This window comes from Carettochelys insculpta, chromosome 25 (assembly GCF_033958435.1).
Source record: "Carettochelys insculpta isolate YL-2023 chromosome 25, ASM3395843v1, whole genome shotgun sequence".
NCBI lineage: Eukaryota > Metazoa > Chordata > Testudines > Carettochelyidae > Carettochelys > Carettochelys insculpta.
Window position 1 is genome coordinate 7,153,874 of NC_134161.1, and position 22,075 is coordinate 7,175,948.

The window sequence follows — 22,075 nt, forward strand, 5'->3', positions numbered from 1 at the left end:
TGGGGTGAACTTGAGATGTTTGGAAAAGAAAATAACGATGGGTACATCTATATATTTTTTCTAATTAGAGATCTTTTTTCTTTTGGTTGCAGGTTACATGAAAGAAAGTTCTAGGAAGATGTTCCAGGATATATTGTCTTTCCTGTGACCCAGATGCTGTCCCCATGCCCTCTGGGTTGGAAAGAAGTTAGGAGTGAGGAAGCATAAAACATCTCTCCTGGTCTGGGGCTGGCTCTGAGCTACTTTCATGGCAATCACCACCTCATTACATTTGGTTCGGAAATCTTTGCCATTTACTCTTTGAACAGGATTCAAATAAAAGAGTTGCCAACTTGGGCCAGGGTCCTGACTGGGAAGTTTCCAAGTAGTGCAGAGATTACTGTGTTTGGAAGTAGAGTTGAGTATTTTAGACATGGTGTAACACAGTTTGTGAAGGAATCCACTCCAGAATCCTTGTGTATAAATTGTGTAAACAAAACTGACACTAAAGAACACACTTGAGTGGTTCTGGGCAGCAGCCAGCTGCCCCCTGAGACACACACACACACACACACACACACACGCATAGCCAGCTCACTACTGGGGGGTGTAGGGTCCAAAATTAGAAAAAAAGATGCAAACAAGGGAGAAACATCTGTGTATGACACAAAAACACAGGGAGTGAGTGAGTTCCCTTGAGCACTAACAAGCAGGCAGATGCTTAACCTAGTCAGGGTAATTACAACTGCACCAAAATTTAAAAACAGCAAAACCCAAACAAAATTCTCAGTAGGTGGGGACAGATAAAAGGCCTTGGTTGATACGTGAAACGGCGTGAATGTGAAGAATCGGCTTCTTTACTTTTGCTTGACTGTGTGCTGTTGTTTTAAACATACTGTTCCTTAGGACAGATGTACGGTGCCCGGGAACCTGGCGGCGAGCAGCAGAAGGAGACTTCGGCACGGCGAGGATAGAAATCTTCCGGGAGATATGATAAGGGGTTATAGACACGGGGTATTTTCTCCAGATACCGATCTTCCGGTGAGCAACAGCAGGTCAGGTGATCACTCGCATCCGGTACCTCTGAGTGATGCTTTCCAAGGTTCTGGGAGAAGAGACAAAGTCAGCAAATAGAATTGCGGAGCTAAACTGCCGTTGCAGGCCCAGCTGTCTCATTCCCTGTGAGATACAGCTGTGGGGAAAATAATGCCTCTCAGTCAGGTTTCCCCCCGCAGCCTCCGCCACCAAAAGCAAACTATTGCCATTTCATCCCAGGCCATTTTGCACTGAGAACTTCCTGCCTCTCCTCCATATATGTCCCTTTTCCCCAGGAAAAATTGCCTATGTTGTTTCTGGTCCTGCAAATCATTTCCCAAGGGCTTAATTTTACACAGGCAAGTTTCAATGAGACTATTCACAGGTGTAATATTTACTTCCGGAAAGAGAGGCTTCAGAAGGGACATGATAAAAGCATAGATAATAATGACGGGTGGAGAGACAGGAAATGAGGAGCATCTTTTTCCCTGTCTCGCGACACAAAAACCAGGGACAGACAAGGAAATTAAAAGGTGGTAAAACTCAAAACCCAGCAAAGGAAACCTTTTATCATGCATAATCAGACTGATGCATCCTGCCATAGGCCGTCACAGAGCTTAGCAACCCTGGAGAAAGGAATGGATGGGTCTACAGACAACTGGATTAGCTGCAATTAAAATAGTAAATGCTAACAAAAAAATCTGGACCAATATTAGACCTCACACTTCAAGAATTATTCCAGACTGCAATTGGGTGGATTCAGAAGAGGTAATATGTGAGACAATCTGTCCCACATCTATCTAATGAAGGGGTCTTATCCACCTTTTTCTGGTGCATTTGATTCTAGTTACTCTTAAAGACTAGATACTGGGATAAGTATGTCTGGAGGCTAATCCCTCTGGCTATGCTTACGTTCCTTTGTAAAGAGTGGCTGCAGGATCAGGTGTGGAGGGTGAACTGGTTTATTGTCCAAACAAACTGGCATAACTTCATGCACATGCTTAACTTGGTACTGGAGCAGTTACACTGAGGGTGCTGGGAACACTCACATGAGTAATGCTAATCAGGTGTATCTGTGTGATGAGAACTTGGAAAAATATTGAGGATTTGCCTTGGGCACAAGTCCATATCCTTCAAGATGGGAAACCAGACCCAATCTTTTCTCCATAAAATGGTCCCTTTCTTTGTGGTGAAAGGGGAGGGGATGGAGGAGGATGCACCGCTTCTTAGGTTTCGTGCAAAAGCTGGCTCTTTTCTGCAACTCCTGACCGGCACACAAACCCCTGGAATTCCAAGGTGCTGGAGTTTTTGTTGCAATTGCATTGCCCCATTGTTAATAACCAACAACACTCAAACATCACTTGTTCAAGTACAAAAGTCACAATGAACTTTTCGGTGGGATTTTCTGTGAAATGAAGTGAATGCTTGGAAAGAACGTCCGTTCATGCTCACCCCTCTCCCCATTGCTCTTGGGGAGGGGAAGCAGACCCAGCTTGCTCATCTCCCAGGGGGATGCAGAGTCATCACAGACCTTCCCTGGGGGCCGGCAGCAGATGGGAATTGCCCCTTCCTGTCCAAACATTTCTCTGCTGCTGCTGCGTCTGACACGCTGACCGTTGCCCCATGTGGCGAACTGGACAGCACGGTGTGGCAAAGCAGCTCATTAAAGCTGCACGCGTCGAGTGCCCCTCCATGCACATGTGCTACCACTTGGTGGGACGAGTGCGTGGCAGCAGCAGCAGCTCCTGCTGTGCCTCTCTCCAGGCCACAGCTTGCACAGGGTGGTGCAGCTCGGGGCTGGGTGGCTCCAGTGAGTCGCAGGCAGCTTGCGCGGGGGGGTGATTGTTACATTTCTTTGAGCCCCCAATGCTCTATTGTTTCGAAGCCCTGCAAGCTGACCTTGGTGAAGTCTCTGCTGGGGCTGTCTCGCTCGCTGCAACCCAGCCACCACCATATACAACCTGGGTAAATCACAGGCAATTGCCTTCCGCTCCCGCTTCCTGTTCTTTGGCCTCCATGCATTTCAAAGGACACTTGATGGCTCTTTTTCCTGGTAGGGAAAGGCTGACTTATCTGCTGCAGGTGGGGCTCAACAGGCTGTGCTCCTGCTTTGGCTTTCCATACAAGTGCTCCCCTGGGGATGGCGTGCCTCCTGGCGAATTGATTTGCTCAAAGGCACTCAAGGGAGCAGGCGTGCCAGTTTGATGCAGCACCCGCCCCCAAATGGGGGCTTGCTTGCTCTCAGACACGGCGGCACATCTAAAAATCACACCCTCAAATCCTGAGTCATCCAAATCTCCGCTACCCCACAACCTCATTAAATTCGTAGGTTGGCAACTCCCTGGGATCAAAGGCTGTCTCATGGGTATTTCACCTTGTGAAATGGTGCCCTGTTCCCTGAATGGGACCCCATGTGCTACGACAACACAAATTAGATGCAGCATCCATCCCTCCATTTGTCTGAAGCCTCTTTCATCCAACTTGATTGTCTCCTGTTCTACTGAGGCTGAGGCTGAGACTACAATAGAACGTTATTCACACCTGGCATGGGGCTGATACTACAATGTTGATCATACAACGAGCCTCCCGGCATGTTTTCTTTTAAAGGTGTTGCAAAATAGATGCAGTCACCTGCCGCGCCAATGACCCGATCCCTGGCCTGGCATGCCTGTGTCCAAGGAATGTGCAGAACACAACTCCACTCATGCAAACTCTGGCTCATCCTTCTCCCTTTTCCCCAGTCCCATCGGAGTTTAGCCAGGGGAAACCAGTGGAAGGAGAGCCTTCTGCCTATGCTATTTGCAGGGTGCTTCCAGTGGTTTTTCCCCATGTTTTGTGCTGAGTAGCAAAGGGGGAAGCAGGCCAGGCCTGCCTGCCAATTGCAATCTGTGGGGTTTCCAAGCCTCCTGAGCTATCTTTTTGACATTTATTCACTTGTCTAGTGAACCAGCAGGGTCTATTACCTGAATGCAACAGCCCCATATAATCCCACTGCAGCATCACACTTTAGGGAACACCCTTATTAGGAAGAAAACTGCCTGCAATCTTTTTTTTATGCACTGGTTTTGCTTTGGAACTGCTTGAAATGCAGCTTGGCCCCAGTTCCCTCCCCTGCCCCAGGGTGGAAAGCCCCCAAACAACTTCATTTAGGGTTAAGATCTGGGACCTCTGGAAGGAAAGCCTGAAGAAACAGAACAAACCCTGTCTCTGCCAGCTCCAGGATAAATATTTCACTACACCGCTTTAAAAAATAATATATATCCCAAAGACAAAATGTCGCTAATGATTTATTGATGGCGCTACAAAGCTGAACTAATGCACCAGGCAGCGAACAGCCCAGCAAGCGGCACGTTCTCTCGGCAACGACAGGGGCCAGGGAGCAGCAGGAAGCTGGGGGTGGAGCTTCCTGGGGTAACAGGCTGCCGTTAAAGGATGGCAAATGATGCAGAACCTCAGGAGAACCAGGCAGCCTGTGGAGCAGTCTCCCTAGAAGGAAAGGGAACCCTGGTGGCTGGAGACATGTGAAGCACCAGCAGCTGTAAGCAATTATTCAGCTTACACGGACTGCGCTCCCTTGTCCCACTGTGACTTTTCTGCAACTTCAGGTCCCCCAAACAAAGCCTGCAATGAAATCACTGCGACAGTGCCATCCAGGCTTGCCACACAAAGCCCCTGGGGCAGCAGTGGCCCCCCATAGCCCGACCCTCTGCCACACAGCTGCGTCAGCAAACCTTGGAACACTGGGCCAGACAGGCCAGAGCCAGGGGTCCCTGTAGGCTGAGCTCTTGGGAAGCCCCTCCCCCCCAAAAAGATTCAGGTGCTGCCCAGCTGATTAACACCCCACCACAGCCATCAGCATGTGTGTGCGCTGGGGCTGCACCCCGGCACATGTCCTAGTACGCACAACACAACTGATTGCATGGGGAAAAATGGGAGGGAACCCTGCCCAGGGCTAGTCACACCCCGTCCAGAGCTCAGCGTCCCCCGGGTGAACCCAGAGGTGCGGCAAGTCGCTCTCTAATGGGGGCTGGTGCAGCAGCTCTCCGGCACTCACACAGCAGAGGACCGAGAGCAGCTGCGGGGAGAAGGGAGCTGAGGAAAGAAGCAACTTCCCAGCTGAGACAGAACGTGCTCCGACCTCAAGCTCGCTCCGCCTCCACCCTCACCCAGCCGAGCCACCCCCCGCCACGCAAAAGGCGAGCAGGGCGGGGCTTTTCCCTCTTTATAGCCAGGCTCATGACCCACCCGCTGGGCTTCTGCTGAACTCCCTTGACCAGCCTCACCTGGAAGGCGCTGGCCTCCCTGCCTTGCTCTCTGAGCAATGATTTTAACCCCTTCCCTGCCAAGGAGCGGTCAGGGTTTGTTCACTGGCCCGGGGCTATATTATCACACAGAAAGTCAATGTTTGCAGCAAAAGATGCCGCGGATGTTCCTTTCATTTTTTTTTTTTCCATCCATGTGCGGAACAAATGTTGCTTTGTTCACTCGGGCACATGTGGATGTGCACCACCAGTGGAAACGTGTGGCCAGTTTTGGGTGCCGTGGAGGCTTGGTTAATTGGCAGGCAGCGCCTGAATCTCTCTTGGGGGGGTCCACCCATGTGTTCAGCTGACAGGAACATGGGATGCCACCCCTCTGTGCCTGGGTAGGGCTGCAATGGTGGGCACACTCCTGGCACAGTAGGCAAGGAGTAGTGCCTCATGTATGACACAAGTGTTTGTGCCGGGGAAGGGCACAAGGCTTGGTGCAAACAGGTAAGTCAGATCTGGACACATGAGGGATTCGTTAGCATGCTGGGTGACAGGCATGGTGCAAGGGAGGGGCTGACCCTAGCCCAGCATGGAGGTAGATGGGAGGCCTGGTGGTGGATGGAGCTGAACTTGGGCTGGTTTGAGAGGTGCAGAAAGACACTGGAACACAATACTGCTGAGCACTGAGCCTGGAGAAACACGGGGGAATAGATGGGCATACGCCCAAAATGCTGATAGCCCAGGGAAGGATCCCAAGGAACAATGAGGGACTGTTCTAGGATCCGGGAGCATGCCGAGAGGCCAGTGCCACAGCCTTAATAGAACAAAGCCATCCAAGCTCTTGCCAGGTAGCCCAAGGTAGGGATCCAGAGACATGCCCCAGGGCTACCGCTCTGAATCATGCAGTACTGAGAAATCCAACAGATCTGTGGCAAAGACCACTGGAAAACCACTGAGATGGGCCTAAGTCAATCCCCCTCAGCCCCACAGAAACTGGGAGCTTCCCGCTGCAGGCTGAAATGTACTGCCTGTCGCTGGTTGCAAGAAATGTCAACACCTAATAGCTGTAGGGGCTGCAAGAGCTGGCCAAGCTACAAGGCCTGATTCTCCACCGCCTGGCTCATTGGGCCCAATCCACCATTGCCCTGCAGCCTGCATTATCAGTTACCCCAGCATCAGGCGCTCCCAGGCTGAGCTGTGCATCGCACAGGGTGGCATAGACACTGGGGAGGAATTGTGTTCTGTCACACCAGTGCGCTGCACACTTTGCACTGGTGTTGGTGATGACACAAAGCACGGGGGGCGGGGGGAAAGAAGATCAGTCCCCGAGTGGCAGCCTTTCCAGCTGGGCAAGGAGGGTGTGAAAACTCTGCCAGCCTGCCTCAGTAGCACAGCCCCCTGAGACTGAATGACCACAGCAGGGCAGACCACATTTTGGAGCTTATGGGGGAAAAGCATTCCCTATGCCCTCACACCTTCCTTAAACCCGTCAGTTCCACAGCCAAGACTGGTTCCCACTCTGCTCATTTCCAAGTAGCAGAATGCAAGGGGCTTGCACCCACTCTATGTCTATTAACAACGCTGACAGCCAGTGTCCTTTGAATCTCTCCCTCGTCCCTTTGTGACTTTTCTGCAACCTTATTTACCACTAGCAAAGTTTCAAAAGAAATTACAGCTAATTAAATTTAGCACTTGCACATTTCCACCCCCTGCCACCTTTATGTCTGCTTTCACCCCTTCACCTCTGATGTAATTCCACATCCCTCATAAGTTATCTGGGATATTTATCTTAAATCATTTTAAAGAAACTGATTAAGTAGGGTGTCAAAGAGCCATCCATTTCAAATAGCCTGGCAGATTATTATTAAACTGCCTTTGTTTGATTAACATGCTCTAATTCAGTTTCCCAGTTTCTCTATTTCCATGGTCTTTCCTCCCGCCCTCACTTCAGAGCTCTTCTCGAATCTGAAAGTCACCCCTTAAGAATAGTTACTCATGCTGTGAATTGTTTTTCCCTTGTGACCTGGTTATAAACAATAAATCTGCTCATCCTTAGCCAGGAATGAATTCTAGCCTGGGTGAAGTTGGTGGAGGTTGGGGGAGGGGAAAAAATATCGACCAAGGTCTTGAAGTTTTGTTAACTTCATTTCCATGAAAATAAGCATCAGGAAACACAGATTATCTGTCCTTACTCAGAACAATATCAGTGACTACCTTTGACCATTCCTCTGAAATAAGGTTCAAACACAGAACCTTCTGTACGGCTTACTTCCTTTTTTAGGCTCACAGACTATCTGTGAGAGCTGGTATGTGTACCAGCCACTAGAGAAAGGAAAAGGTGCAATCAATTCACTTGGCTAGGTTCTTCCCTCTTACAGGCAGCTATTCCGGACCGTTTAAAACAAAAAGCAGTCAAGTAGCACTTTAAAGACTTGCAAAATAATTTTATTTTGCTAGTCTTTAAAGTGCTATTTGACTGCTTTTTGTTTTGATAGCATATAGACTAGCACGGCTCCCTCTCTGTTACTATGGACCATTTAAGGTTGACTACCATTCAAGTCTATTTTTCTAATAATTTCCTCACCGGTCATCAACAGGCATTGAAGCTCTGGAGCTACAGCCTACTGAAAGGAAAGCAGCAAACTCTGCTAATGGGCACAAGTTGTTAGCCACTAGTGGATTGGGCACCCAAAAGGGATGCAACACACGAAATTGTTGCATTGGCACCAATGGGAATTATTGCAAGGTTGGATGAGAGCCATAAGGGTGGTAAACAGGTATGAGCCTCAAGCTGTGTTGACTTGTCTCCGATTCTCCCTTGTGTCTCTAAACAGACTCCTCTGCACTTTCATGGCCCCTTTCACCTTCCAAGTGCTGCACAGACTTCAGCTCTCCCAGAGCTCCTGCTCACTTGACGCCTGGTCTGTCACAGAGGTCTGTGCATGCTTGCCATGCTGGGTACAGACTGAGCAATAGCTACATGTTGCAGGGATGGGACCACAAAGGGAGCTCTCAGGAGCAACTGATTTGCACGAGGCAGAGACTTTGGGCTCTTGGGTACAAACCTAGAGTAAGCAGAGGGCGGATCTGAGGGTTGGTTAGGCGAGGCCAAGACTGACAGTGAGGAATACACACAAAATGATTCGTGCAGGAAACACTGCAGGATTCCTTGCTGCACTGCAAACAACTCTCCCAGGCTTGGTCTCCAGGGAAAATGCTACAGAAGCAGCTCTGTTGCTCTAGCGTCTCAGTGGAGACAAGGGATGGGCAACCTGTGGCCCATAGGCTGTATGCAGTTTTTTGGGGTTCAGTGTATGGCCCACCAGGAATTTAGCTGACTATTGCCCATAGGTAGAATTGCTGAATTCGGCTGGGGTTCATCCGCATAGCTTCTTCCCAACCAGCATTGCTACAGTGACGCACATGTAAAGCAAGGGCATGTGAAGTGAGGTGCTGCAGCTTGCGCACAGACTGGCTTGGAGAACCATGCACTCCCTCTGCAGCCAATCAGTGCACGGCTAAGGGTCAGTCGGCACACCTGGCTGCTTTACCAGCTGAGTGGCCAAGTCCAGGTGTGCAAGCACAGGTAGCAAAACTATTCTATCCCAGGAGACCGTCTTGGTTATGACAATCTTGTAGCCCCCTGAGAGGTAGGAGGGCCACTCATGCAGCCTGCTCACTAGCCTAGGAGTGCTGGCAGAGATCCTCACCACAGCGAAGGGAGGTGTTCTGCCCTCCGTGCAGGTAATCCGCCTCCCCAGGAGACAGCAGCTTGGTGGATGCAAGAATTCTTCCATTCGCTGAGCATTGTCTGCATGGGAGATTGGTCAGCATAGCTCCATCTCTTGGGGTTTTCAAACCTTGGAGTAGCACAGCTACGCCAATGTAAGGTTTCAGCCTAGACCAGCAGCATTCATCTGGCCCCATCCCTGCAGTATCTGATTGTCTCATGTGCTTTGAAGGACCAGATGTCACTACTCCTCCAGGGGGCAGGACCGATCTATTAACCCCACTCGAAAAGTTGGCAACAAGGTCCCGATATCAGGGGCAATGAGGCAATTAAATACCTTCCAAAACTGGGGCCTCAGTTGCTTGCCCCAGGCCACTGTCACTGCTGTAAGTCTGGATTCTGGGTGGACCTCATTTCTGATGGTAAAAGGAAAGGGACCCCTCCAGAACGCGGGTAGTTCTGGGACTGAAATAAAAGGCCTGTGGTGAACAGGGGCAGCAGTCCGGGGTTTGATGGCGCTGAAGTATCATCATCTAATTGGAGGCCTGCATTGCGTTACAATGGCTAACGCAATGAGCAGTGACCCAGAACACCTGAGCCGGGGTCCAGTCCCAGATCTGCCACTGCCCTGCTGGGTGACCTTGAGCGTCTTATTGAGCCTCAGTTTCCCCTCCTGTAAAACAGAACTAATGCTACTAGGTAAAACAATTTGAGTTCGAATGATGAAAAGCACCATCAAAGCTGGGTGTTCCTATTAAAACCGAACTGGAAAACTGGCTTCTGTTGTTCTTGGGTGCAGCCTGGATCCAACCCCTTTAACCATGAAGGGATTCACATCGAAGGATCTGGTTCTGTCTGCTTTTGGACCTGCTGCTACTTGGATACCAGGGCTGGGAGTCTGCCTCCGAGTTTAGTTTCCTGTGTTCTTGGACTCTGGCTTGTGGTCTGAGCCAACAGGGATGGGACAGCATCAAGATGAAGGAGAATTTTTTTAAAAAGCATCCAAAGTGAACCCCAGGGTGTGCTGTGTCTGAGGGGGGAGATTTTCCTGTGGTGAGATTACACTTTCAAGGCACCATATGATCGGCTTTATTTTCGCTTCAGAGAAAATGGGAGGCTTTCCAAACGGGGATTTGGCAGATTACTGCCCTGGCACTGGGAATAAAATCACCCATGGGGGAAGGAACGGAAAGACCTCCCAAGACGGATTAAGGAGTGCGTGCCTTGCTGACAGCTCTGAGACCAGCAACTCAAGAGTCCTCCTGGGAAGGAGGGAGCAAAGTGTGGTTAGATCTCAGCTTTCAAACATCTCACCTTTTCCTGTGGTCCCTGTTCTGGGTAACTCTAACACACGAGGGGAACAGAGTTGGAGCCCAGGGTAGGAGTGTGGTTCAGCAGAGGGGAAGGAGGACTGGGTTCCACGGTGGAATCTCTTGCCAGTTTCCCTTCTGCTGCCATCCCCTTAGGAAGGAGAAATTATGCTTGGCCAGTGGCTTCCTCCGAAAGCTGCAAAGGGTGGGTAGTAACAGGGGGACACTCAGCTCTGCTCATTGTGCCGGGGTGGATTTGTCCCCCTGGATTTTGTCTGCTCCTCCAATATGGCTTTTGAGGTCATAGGGAGAATTGGTTCGGAACAGGTGCTGTAGGAACGGCCGACAAAGGGCCCACGAGCATGACATGAAAGGCCCAGCATGGCACAGCTGCTATTGGAGCAAGGAGCCTGCCGAGAGGAACACACCGAGGGCAGGCACCCGGCATGGAGACAGGGCTCCACTTGGAGGCAAGACTCGTGCCAAAGTGACAGCCCCAGAAGGGTGAGGAGCACATCAGAGACACAAAGCCCAGTAGGCCCTGTCCAGGGGGAGGTCACCCTGACCCCGGTGAGCCCACGTGCTGCGCAGAGTGTGTTGGAGGGAGGCAGAGTCCAGTGTGGGGCACCACAGACAGGCGTGGGGGGCAACACCGGACCAGGGTTCCCTCTAATTTTTCCATCCATGAGCAGAATAAATTTTGTTACGCGCCCCGAGCCATGTGCGGAATTGCACCACCGATGGACACACAGGCTGCCAGCTACGGGCGCTCTGCCAGTCAGCTGGGCAACACCTGAACCTCTCCTGGGCGGCTGCCCAAGCGCTCAGCACAGGACGCAATGCGCGGCATGTGGGAGAAGGACGGGCGGCTCAGCGGGGAGGCGAGGAGAAAAGCAACACTCCTGGCTCAGTCTAAACCAACGGCCCAGCAGGCAGCCTATCACGGTGGTTGAGAGGAAAGGCAGCTGCTCTGTTGTCTGTTGGTGCCAGCCCTGAGGAAACCCTGGGCAGGGAAGCCTGCTGCACGTCAGCCTGAGGGAGTGCTGCTGGGACCCCACCTAGGCCTCCAGCCCTGGGACAGGACAGACGAAGAGGCCCAGCTCACCTGCAATATCAGCGCTGGGCGCTGAGGGGCAGGCCGGGTGTGGGACATGAAGCCTCCCGGCTGGCCAGTTAGACCCCAGCCTCGTGGGGGAAGGAAAGCTGCCTGGTGGCCTGCCTGGGATGGGCTGGCTGGGCACACATGGTGGTCCCAAGCCATTGCTCCAGTGGCACCCATCAGCCCCCTCCTCCAGCCCAGGGGGTGAATGGACTGTGGTGTTGGAGCTCCATCCTGCCCCAAGAGGAGGGCTGAGAGGGTGGAAGGGCGTGGGGAGGTGCCTGAGTCGTCGCCTGCACTCTCCCTGTTCACTGGAGGGAGGCACACAGCATCTGTGGCTGACCACCCCCCCCCCACACCTCCCACCGGCGCTAAACACCTGGCACCGGAACCAAAAGGATAACAGAAAAACGAAACCAAAAACTTACTGTCCGCTCTCGCTCGTTACGTCTACGAAGACCTTGATCCTCATTCTGCACGCAGAGCACGGGCGAGACACCGCAAGAGAGAGAGGTTACCGTCCGCTCTGCGCCTGGCCAGCGGCAGACACTTACCTACAGGCTACGGTGGGGCTCTACAGGGGTCCTTCCAGCACAGGGAAACAAGTGGGGGCTACGGGAGGGGGAGAGGCAGCCCAGACCCATCTGACTCACTCATACAGTCACTCGTGCCACGGCAGAGACCCTCGCTGCAGCCTGTCCCCTCCTCAAGGCATCTCTGTCCCCAGGGTGCCTGTCCTGGGGATGCCCTCACCCTGGACTGTCCTCTCCCTCTCTCCACAGGGACTCGCCCTGCAGGAGCACCCCTCCCTGTGGGGCGCCAGGCTGGTGGCAGAGACATACCAGGGCTGGAATGGGGCTGAAGCCTTGTAGCATTTCCCAGCAGACCTTTGTAAAGCTATTTCCCCTCCTTAATCTCCCTCAGCCTGAACCACCCTCTCCTGCTTCTCTCTCTCCTCACCCCTACTCCACCTGCCTCCACACACAATGGTCCCAAACCCCTGAAGGGCCACTCACCCCCGGGGGTGCGCTCCAGCCACCAGCCCCGGGGGACTGGCTTCAACGCCTTCCCTTGCTGCAGCAGAGGAGAGACAGGTAAAGCACTGGGGCCGTCACTTGGCTTCCCTCAGGCAGACCTGGTCTCACCTTTGCTCCAGGCTCACCCCACTCCCCTCCCTGGCAGCTCTGGGCCTCCCAGACCTGCTGCTCAGAGGCTGGGACCCTCCACCTCCTGCGGCCTCAGCTTGCCCCCTTCAAGTGGTGCCACAACAAGGGAAGGGGCAGTGGGAGGCTGTAGTCACTGTGAGTTGAGACACCTTGTAAGGGGGTCCAGGGGTGGCACAGGTGGGGTGAAAGCTGCCAGGCCCCTTCCCAAACAGCACCTGAGTGGTTTGGCCCAGTTGCAAGGCTTCCATCTGCTCACGCTGAGAGCCTGGGGCTGCCCGAGCAAAGCATGGACCACAGGGCTGCCCCGGCCGCTGCAGGGGAGAATGGGAGATGGATGCGCCTCTCCGGGGCCCACGCCCAGAGGTCGGTTGTCACTTGTGTGGTGTGTGAAGAGGCCTGACGCACACAGCAGGGAGGCAGCAGGCTGGCGAGCGAAGGCTGCCCAAGAGCGGCCCGTTACCCCAGGCACAGCTGGACTATGCTCTGAGCCAGGCTCCCATCCCTCCAGCGGAAGGGAGCAGGAGGTGGAGAGCCAGAGCTGGGTATCAGTCCCAGGGAACTGAGGGGGGAACACTGGCAGTGGCATGGATAAGGTCACTCCATTCCCAAGACCCCAGAAGGTCCCTTGCCCCCTCACAGCCACTCTCTTTCCCTGTGCCATCGGATCCATTCATCGCGGTTCTCCTTTCCAAATCCTTGTGTGGCCGCTACCCTGCCCCTCTCTGCCAGCTCTCCAGGCTGCCCAGCCTCTGTGCCATCACAGTGCCAGCTGCTCTCCTGCCTGCCTTAGGAGGAGGCGGTGGAAACCTTGCTACCTTCCCTAGCTGCACTGCCCCTCGGCGCTGGCTGTCCAGGCTGCTCTTCTTTGGACACCAGTTGTGCCAGGCTGGCTCAGCCACTCCCCATTGCTTCCCCATCTCTCAGGGATATTTGCATATTGAAGAATTATCTGTGCTACACAGCCCTGAGCTAACCGCGCAGATAATAGTTCGTTATTACCCGGGTCCAATTAGCTAGTTTATCAGCTGCCTCCCTGTTCTTCCTCTAGCTCCATCCCTGCACGGCCAAGCTGGCTGTGCCATTAACCATGCTGCTCTGGGCTAAGCGTGCAGAGATTTTTGGGTGGGGTTGGATGCAGATGCAGAGGGTGGGAGTTCAGGTCCAGGCACCCCTGGCCAGCAGGGCCCAGTCCCCCAGGGACTGGGGGGGAGGAAAGGAAGGGGTAATGCACCCTATTGCTCTTGGTCTGGCTGTCCCAGCTGTGGCGTCTGTTGCCTCCAGATTTCTCTGCTGTCTGGAAAGATGGCGTGGCCCACCAGGAATGGCGGTAAAGGGAACGGGATGTACGGGATCCCAGCAAATCCTGCTCCCCCACTGCTTGCCTCAGACTGTCCCCATCAGCTAGAGATGAGCAGGACCGTTTCCTGAATACAGCTAGTGTTTATGGGCTCTAGAGCCAGGCCATCTGCAAAGCCAAACCCATGGCAGGCCAGGCTCTGCCTGCTGCTTGCAATGAGAGGCCGGGCAGAGCTGGGGCCAGGGATCGGAACTTCCAGGGAGTCTTGAGCCAAACCTCCTGTCTTGGGCTTCTCTGGGTAATGGGTGACTTGCAACACTGGCCGCTCCTGGGCAGTGCTCCCGCTAACTTTTCCCATCCTTGGGCAGAATAAATATTGTTAAATGCACTGTGGCATGTGCCAATGTGCACCACCATTAGAAACACAGGCTGCTGGCCAGGGCTGGCTGTGGGAGCTCTGCTAATCATCTGGGCAACCCTGGAATCTCTCCTGGGTGGCCGCCCAAGTGCTCAGCTTACAGGGAATGCTGCTCCTGGGCCTTATAGGTCTCAGGTTGGTGCACCGATTCCAGATTGGAACTCAGCTTCTGGCCCCACTGCCTGCTGTGCCACAGAGGGCTGAGCCATCCCAAGGAAGGAAAAGCATCCCCTGTGCGATTCAGCTGGCTGAGGCTTCATCAGAGCTGGGCCTTTCTCACGGAAACCAGGGCACCTTCCACACCCACAGAAACTCCCAAGTCAAGTTTAACTCCTGGTGTCATTCTGTTGCCCTGGCACAGCTGCATCTGGGATGCCCCTGACCAAGGTATCACTGCAGCTTCCCCCATCTGTGTCCTAGCTTCAAACATCCACAAAGCCACAAGGTCAGCTCTTTCGTCGACAGGTAGAGGGAAAGTCCTATGACAACACAGGAGCTTACAGACCAGCCTGAGCCCCCTGTCTGAAATCCTCCAAAGCACAGGGCATGTTTGGAGCTGGGGATGCCCCCAGCCTCTGAGGTCCCTGGCACCAGCCACTGTGGACACGGGGAGCAGGTGACAGACAAAGCCGAGAAAAAAGTGGAACAAGAGCGGAGGTGGCAGGTTCGGAAGTTGTGACAAAGGGCTGGATGGGAGGAGGACATGGGAGTCTGGCACAGGCTGGTTAAAGAAGAGCACTGGCCTCTTATATTACTGGGTAACTCCTCACCCCACATCCCATGAGCCAGGGCTGGGGGTTACTGATCATATAAACACTCACACGCCTGGGCAGAGTGCAGGAGGAGAGTAGACACAAAGGATTGGATGCGGAGCAGGGTAGGTGTCGGTAGTGCAGCCAGAAAAGACACACAAATGCTTTCACAAACGCCCTCCAACGTTCACACGTTCTCTGTGGTTCACACACAGGCACAAACTCACCCTCTTACACAAACACGGACACGGGCTCTTACACAGAAACTCTCTCACACACACGTCCTGAGCCGGGGCCAGAGGATGAGTGGCTGTGGCTGTGGGGAGCTGCTTTCCTGTCCCTCTGGCTGTGGGTGGAGAGGGGAGGACAGAGGATCACCCACCACCACCACTCTGGCTCTTCCAACCCCCTGCCTCGGGATGCTGCCCTTGGCAAATGTCCTGCCTGAGTGTCAGGAGGAGCATCTGCTGGCCTTGTGCCCTCTCACCTCCCAGGCCCTGCAGAGCTGCGCGCTGCCTCAGAGCGGGGCTGGCCTCGGGGTCACAAGGAGCAGGTGGCCACCACCCGTCTGACCCATCTGTCTGCAGCGGGTACAGTGCTGAGGGGCCAGGATGGGGCTTCTTGGGTGGGTGTTATTTGTGGAGCATGTCCCTCTCCCAGGCAAACGGCCTGTCCTGTCCCACGCTTGCTTTCATGTGGCTGTCCAGCCCAGCATTCCCAGGGCACGAACGCTCGCCGTCCCCAGCCCTCTCTCTCCTCTGCTGCTCACGCCCTCTCTCCTTCCCTCCCACCAGGTCCTTTCTCGCTGGGCGGCGTCATTGGAGCTCCTCCGACCCACCTTGCCTCGTACTGCAGGTTCCTCTGCACACACCTGGGCAGCAGCCCACAAGCTTTTGCAAGGCTTCTCTTGGCAGGCGCTGGCGCGGCCAGCCTCCTCTTCTGCCCAGCCCACCGCCGCCGCCTCACTGCAGGTTCCCCAGGCTGTTCCAACCGGCGACGCCCCACCCTCACCTCACGCTGTGCCAGCCAGAAACCCCCCGTGGTGCCCCCCCCGCCCTGCCCCCATCCTCTCCACGCAGCACAATGCGCACGGATGGGCGGTCATGCTGCTGCGGGCCGCATGCACGAGAGGCGAGGCCGCCCCGCACGCGATTTCCACTCTCGCTGGGCAGGCCGCACGAGGAAGCATGCAACAGCCCCGTGATGACGCGGGTGGGAGGCGTGAGCAGACCACGGGCAACACTGCACAAGGGAGGAAAGTGAGCGCTGGTGTGGGAGGAGCACAGACTTCACCGGCACGGAAAGGGGAGTGCGTTTGTGTACCTTGAGGCCAGAATCTTAGGGGGAAGGCCTAGACTGGCATGCGCTAGTGTAAGTTAGGCTGGATGCTTGCATACTCGACTAGGTCTCCGCCAGCTTGGATGGAGCTCCGGGGGCTGGGCGACGAGGCCAGAGCGGATGTGTCCAGCTCTGCATAGTGGACATCACAGTCCTTGGTGCCTGAATTCTGGAGATAAGAGAGCAGTGAGGCGTGAAAACACAGAGGGGATGGCAGAGGGTGGGGCGGGAGTGAAGGTGAACAACACCGGGGTGGGGGGGACAGCGTGCACAGAGGTGGAGGGGGTCCATGGGAATGGGGGTGGGGGCATGCCAAGAGGCACGAGAAAGAGCAGGGGAGACGGTGGGGAATGAAAGCGGGGGAGAGGAAAGACGAGACGAGTGAAAGGGGGAGAAGAGATAAGAAAGTGGGAAAATGAACAATCGTTGCAATGAAAATCCCCCATCCAAGCCAGGACCTGCAGGGCATTTCTCCCTGTGTGTTAGCCAAGCTGGACAATCAAACCTCTCTTCCAGGCCGATGGCCTACAGCAGCTGCTCCACCCCAGCTGAGCTGGGGCTACATCCCCACCCCTGGCAGCTACTCCCTGCTGCGGGCCGCTCCATCTTTGGGAACCTGGGGCCGAAATCCCAGCCCCTTTGACGTCTATGGCAAAGCTCCCCTGGACTTCAGTGGGACCAGATTGTCACCCCTGGGGATGGTGAACTGGATTCAACCTGCATGAGAGGGCAGCACTGCTCAGTTCTGCGCCGTCTCGCTGCAGAGGGCCTGGGGCAGGGTGGGGGACACGGACCAGAATCAGGGCAATGCCTGTGGTTTAGGCCCTAGGAGAACAGGTGCACACGTGTGTGTGGGAACGGTGGGTGGATCCCTGGTGATATACACAGGCCTTTGAGGGGAGGTTCCCACAGCTGTTCTGAGCTCCTGTAGCCACTGAAGAGCATCTAGCCACCAGTGGAATACTGCACATGGAGCTCTCAAAGCCATGGCGTGGGGCTCAAAAAGCCAACACCCTCCCCCTAAGGCCGACACTAGGGCTGGGCAGGGGTCTGTTCTTCCCCCTATTCCTTCCCCTTGTACATGGCTCTCTCTTGGAGGTCTAGTGCTCGACTAGATTGCTAGTTCTTGGGGCAGGGAACCATTCCCACGATCCAGCTGCATAGCACCAGCACGTCTGGAGGGGCTCAGCAGTAATAAACCTTGCACAGACAGCACGGTACATACCTGGCCTCCTCAGTGGGCTTCTCTCGGGCGACCACCAAGTGCCTCAGTGAGCAGAGATGAGTGAACCTCACGGGAGGTTTGTTTTAGAGGGGGAAACTGAGGCACAGAGCAGGGCAGTGCCCATGTTCCCACCCAGAATCAGTGCCAGAGCTGAGAGCAGAACACAGCTCTGCTGACACCCAGCATTCAGGTGCACTGCAGTCACCTTGTCCAGACAGCATTTCGGGAGATTGCCCCAAAGCCCACCCATGCAACGGGCCCATGTGAACCGACCAACAAGCGTGTTTGCTGTGGCTTGCCAAAGGGCAGGCAGGATGCTTCCAGGCACAGAAGCCTCTTCTCATGTCCCCTCCCTGAGCTACTGCATCCTGTGCAAAATAGGTAAAAGGTGTTTAATTGGAGACCGTTCCCAGCTCTGCTTCTGAACTGTTCTCCACCATTTATCAGCCCTGGCAGAGCCATTTCCGGAGGTTTATGGCTCGGTAATGAGCTGTTTTAAACACCTGTTGCTGAACAGGGTGATTAGCTGAGTCCTGACCTCAGCTGGCCTTGATGTACCAAACCTCCTGCTGTACCCCTGCCAGGCAGAACCCCTCCTGTTGACAGTGGGAAATGAAAGGCAAACAATGGGGGTTCTCCCGCTACCCAATTCCCCCATGGACACCCAGACAGGCTGGTCTTTGGAGGGGAACCAGCAGAGGCGAAGGTGCATTTTGTGCTGCTCGCTGGTGGAGGGAGCGGAAAGGTTAGCAACAGCAGACCTGGTGCACAGCCAGGAGTTCACACACATTTGGGGGCTGTGGTTTGTGAGAGAGGGCATGTACAGCTGAGGGAAGCACAGGGAATGCGTATGTGTAGGTGTGCAGTATAGTTGTGTTTGTGAGGGGCTGTGAGTGTGTGTGTGTGTGTGAGACACACAGGGGGTTGGCATTTGAGGCAATAACAACAAACACACACAGGGCATCAAGCCCCCCTGGCTGACGGAGACCTGAGCGGTCTGTGACTTTGTTGCATGCTGCAGATGAGTGTTTCTCTTGTTGCACCAATAAAGTCACACTGAACAGGGCTGCAAGGGTGTGTGGTGGTGAAGGGGGTTGGCAAAGATCCCTGAACACCTTTGGGTCAGTTCTGGATCGTGCTCTAGACAAGCCAAACCCCAGACTACCGTGACCATGCTCTGGCACCAAACTTTGCTGCATAAACCCCTTCTCTGGGCCTAGAGAGGCGTGGCCCAAAGCGCAATGGGCTCTGGGAGTGGGATCTGTGTCCTGCAGAATCTCTGGAGCCTCTGCCACTCCCAGGCTCACTCCTGCACCTGCTGCTAGTTGGGAACAAAATGTCTTGCAAGAGCAATAAGGCGGCTTGTGCACAAGGGCTGATGCCAACACCCCGGAAATTGTTCTGTCAACCCAACCAATGACGCAGCTGCCTGGATCAATGAGCCCTTTCCCTCTGCACCTGCAGTGAGGTCACCCCCACCCCATCGGTACCTCTCACCTGGGCTTGCACACATGCACACTCCCCCTGTGCCACTCGCTCACATCCACATGCAACACAGACATCCACAGCACCGATGCTCACGTGTGCTCCCCTTCACGCACCCACACATCACACTGACATTTCCGCACACCCCTTGTGCACACATAGACTCACTTTCAAGGCCAGGCACACTGGCAGCCCCACTCCCATTCAGGCGCACGCACGGTTCCATACACTAGAGAGAGACCAGCACTTGGAGCAATCTGCAGCGTTGGGCTGTGTTTAGATCTGGGCCTTCGCTGCTGGTGCTTCTCTAACATACCGGCACGCTCACAGTTATGTGCGCAAACATGCTCCCTTCTGCAACGTGCCCTCACGCGGAGCTACACTGAAACCCAGACGCAGCGTGGTCCCAGCAGCCCTGGTGGCAGACTCTACGTCCTTCTCTGCCCTGAGATCCCAGGCAGAGAAAACAGAGTGGAGCCCAGAGGCACTGGCCTAGTGCAGATCTTGGAGGGGGGCTGTTTGCTGGTCATTTTGCCCTTGCACGGGGGCTGCAGTGTTTGGGGGGCAGTCTTGGCTATTTGAGCCTCCCCTAGGCCTGGGCTGCACCCTAGAGATGCCAGGCTGTCACTGTCACAAACACCCCCAATCGGCTCCCCTGAAAGAAAAGGGTGGGGCAAGGGAGGGACATTTCACCCGTGCAGCTGGGGCAGCCTGGGCCCCTGCAGCTTGGGGAGGTGGGAGAGACAGTGTGGGGTGAAGTGAAAATGTCCTTCTCTCGGGGTGCAGATAGCACAAGCACCGCTCAGGGAGACTGCGACGTTCGCCTGCCCTGCTGCAGGCCCAGTGAGGATGTGAGGGTGGTGGTGCCTGTGCCGCCCAGGGCATCGGCGGTGGTGGCCCATGACTCTTGCTGGAGCCAGTGAGGCAGAAGGGGCCTCAAGGGGAGGAGGGGCCTGGAGTCAGCGGGGAGAAATGATCGCTGGAATTTAGAGGCTGCTGCAGCTGTTGCCGGTCACTTTGCAGGGCTCAGCACTCAGGGATTCTCTTTCCCCCTCTCCTCCTGCTTCCATCCATCCCCTCTCCTCCTCTGCCTCCATTTTCCCTCCGCTGGCAGCGCGCTTCCCCCCGCCCCATCTCTCCTCACCATCTCGTTAATCCCTTTCCCACTCGCTTTCGCTCCCACTGTGCAAAATCATCGCCCTGAAGCTGCAGTTTTCATGCATCACTGTGAAGAATCTACTTCACCCTAAATTATGAGACATCACACAATTCATTTAACGTCTGAAGAGCCCACCCCCATCTAAATGCAGCCTGCTTGGTTCCCTGGTCCCCTCCCTGCTCTGTGTCGAAGCAGACAAGGCGCCAGTGGAATAGAAGCATCCCCTATTCCTCCAGCATCTTCCAATCCGAAGGGTCCCGGAGCCACTTATACATCGTTTAGCCACAGTAAGCTCTTCAGCATGCACTGTGGAACGTTCTGCGGAGCAGGGCAGGGCAGGAAGAGACCAAATGAAACCACAGGAGAATGTAGGGGTCAGGCTGTAATTTGCCCCCAAGCACTGGGGCGCTGACCTGGCCTGACTACTCCCGACGTGAAACGGGACTATTGTGTCCCCACTCATCTCCAGCAGCACAGATCCCCAGAGCAGCGTGTCAGCCCTGGGACCAGCACAATCACCTCCAGCCTCCACAGCTGGCTCCTCGAGGGCTCCCACACCTGTACTGGCTTAGCGTGACCTTCCTGCCCCTCAAGCTCTAACGCCGCACTCCCAAGCCTTTTCCATGCCAAGACCTGCCCCTAGCCCACCACCCTCCTCGCATCCAGCTGGGACAGCCTCAGGCTCCTTCTCCTCTTAGCACCACGGGCAGGGCCTGGGATCGTGGACACCTGTTTGCAATCCCTCGGCTCCGATGCCCCTGTGGCCAGGAGGGCCACTCTGCTGCAGCAGCTCTTCACGTGGGCTCTCCGCCAGCGCTGCATCCCATCCCCTGCGGCGTGAGTTAGTGGAGGGTCTCCACCCTCAGCCAGAGATGGGATCTCGCTGCACAGCGCGGAGCAACGTACCCAGCTGAGCCTGAACCATCTCAGCAGCAGGATGACCGGTGAGGCTTCCCACTACCCAAGCTCCCCACCAGACCCCCCTGGCTGCTCTGGCCTGCAGGGAGGGCTGCTGGTGGGATGGCTGTGGCAGCTCGTGGTGCCTGGGCCACAGGGGTCTGGGCAGTGTTCACCGAGGCACATGCCAAGGTGCACCACCAAGGGAAACACTGCAGCGCTCTGCTGATCCGCTGGGCGGCTCCTGCCTGGCGACGAGATGGCCACCCCAGCACTCAGCTTACAGGGAAGGCTGGTCTGGAAAGGGCTTACGTGGGCCAGCAGAGCTTGCAGTCGGCTGGGTGCTGTTGGCAGGGGACGGGGCTGTCTCTGGGGGTGGATGGACAGCATGCTGATTCCCCCAGAGGGGCCCGTGGGAAGGCACTGGCAGAGCTGGGCCCTCCCCAGAGCACGGGCAGCCAGCAGATGCACACCTGTCCCGGACCCCACGTGGCAGCCAGGGCGCACGACATGGGCACCCCCCAGCACTTGGCAGATCCCAGCGTGCCTGGCGCTGCCTGGCAGGAAGCGAGCACACCCCTCCCACTGACCTTTCAGCCGCCCGGCGAGAGTCAGCCGGGAGGGAGTGGAGGTGACGGGGGCAGGGCCCTGCTGTCCCCCAGACAATGAGCCCCAGGTGATCTCTGGGGTGTGCTGAGAGAGCCCCTGGGGGTTGGGGAAGGAGCAGGTGTGGATGCATTTGGTTCTAAAAATCAGTTTTCCCTCTGCGCCGGCATGAGGCCGAAGCCTTTTGAACATTTTCTCTGTGTGCTGGAGGCAGGGAGCGCTCTGCTCCTGTCCCGGCTCTGCCCGACTCCGAGCAGAGATCTTCCTCCCGATTATGCCAGCCAGCCTGACCTATCGATGGTGCAGAGCCAGCAGCCTGCAGGAGAGCA

At 55.2% G+C, this 22,075-nt stretch overlaps 1 protein-coding gene across 1 annotated transcript in view; it reads right to left on the bottom strand.

Annotated features, from left to right (window-relative positions):
- Positions 1–285: 285 nt before the first annotated feature.
- NECTIN1 (nectin cell adhesion molecule 1) overlaps positions 286–22,075 on the bottom strand; it is a 169,476-nt gene continuing 147,686 nt past the window's right edge. Inside the window, exon 9 of the mRNA XM_074976970.1 lies at positions 286–1,084. Coding sequence (XP_074833071.1) covers positions 866–1,084 — 219 coding nt within the window. The 3' untranslated portion in view covers positions 286–865. The remainder of the gene's footprint in view (positions 1,085–22,075) is intronic.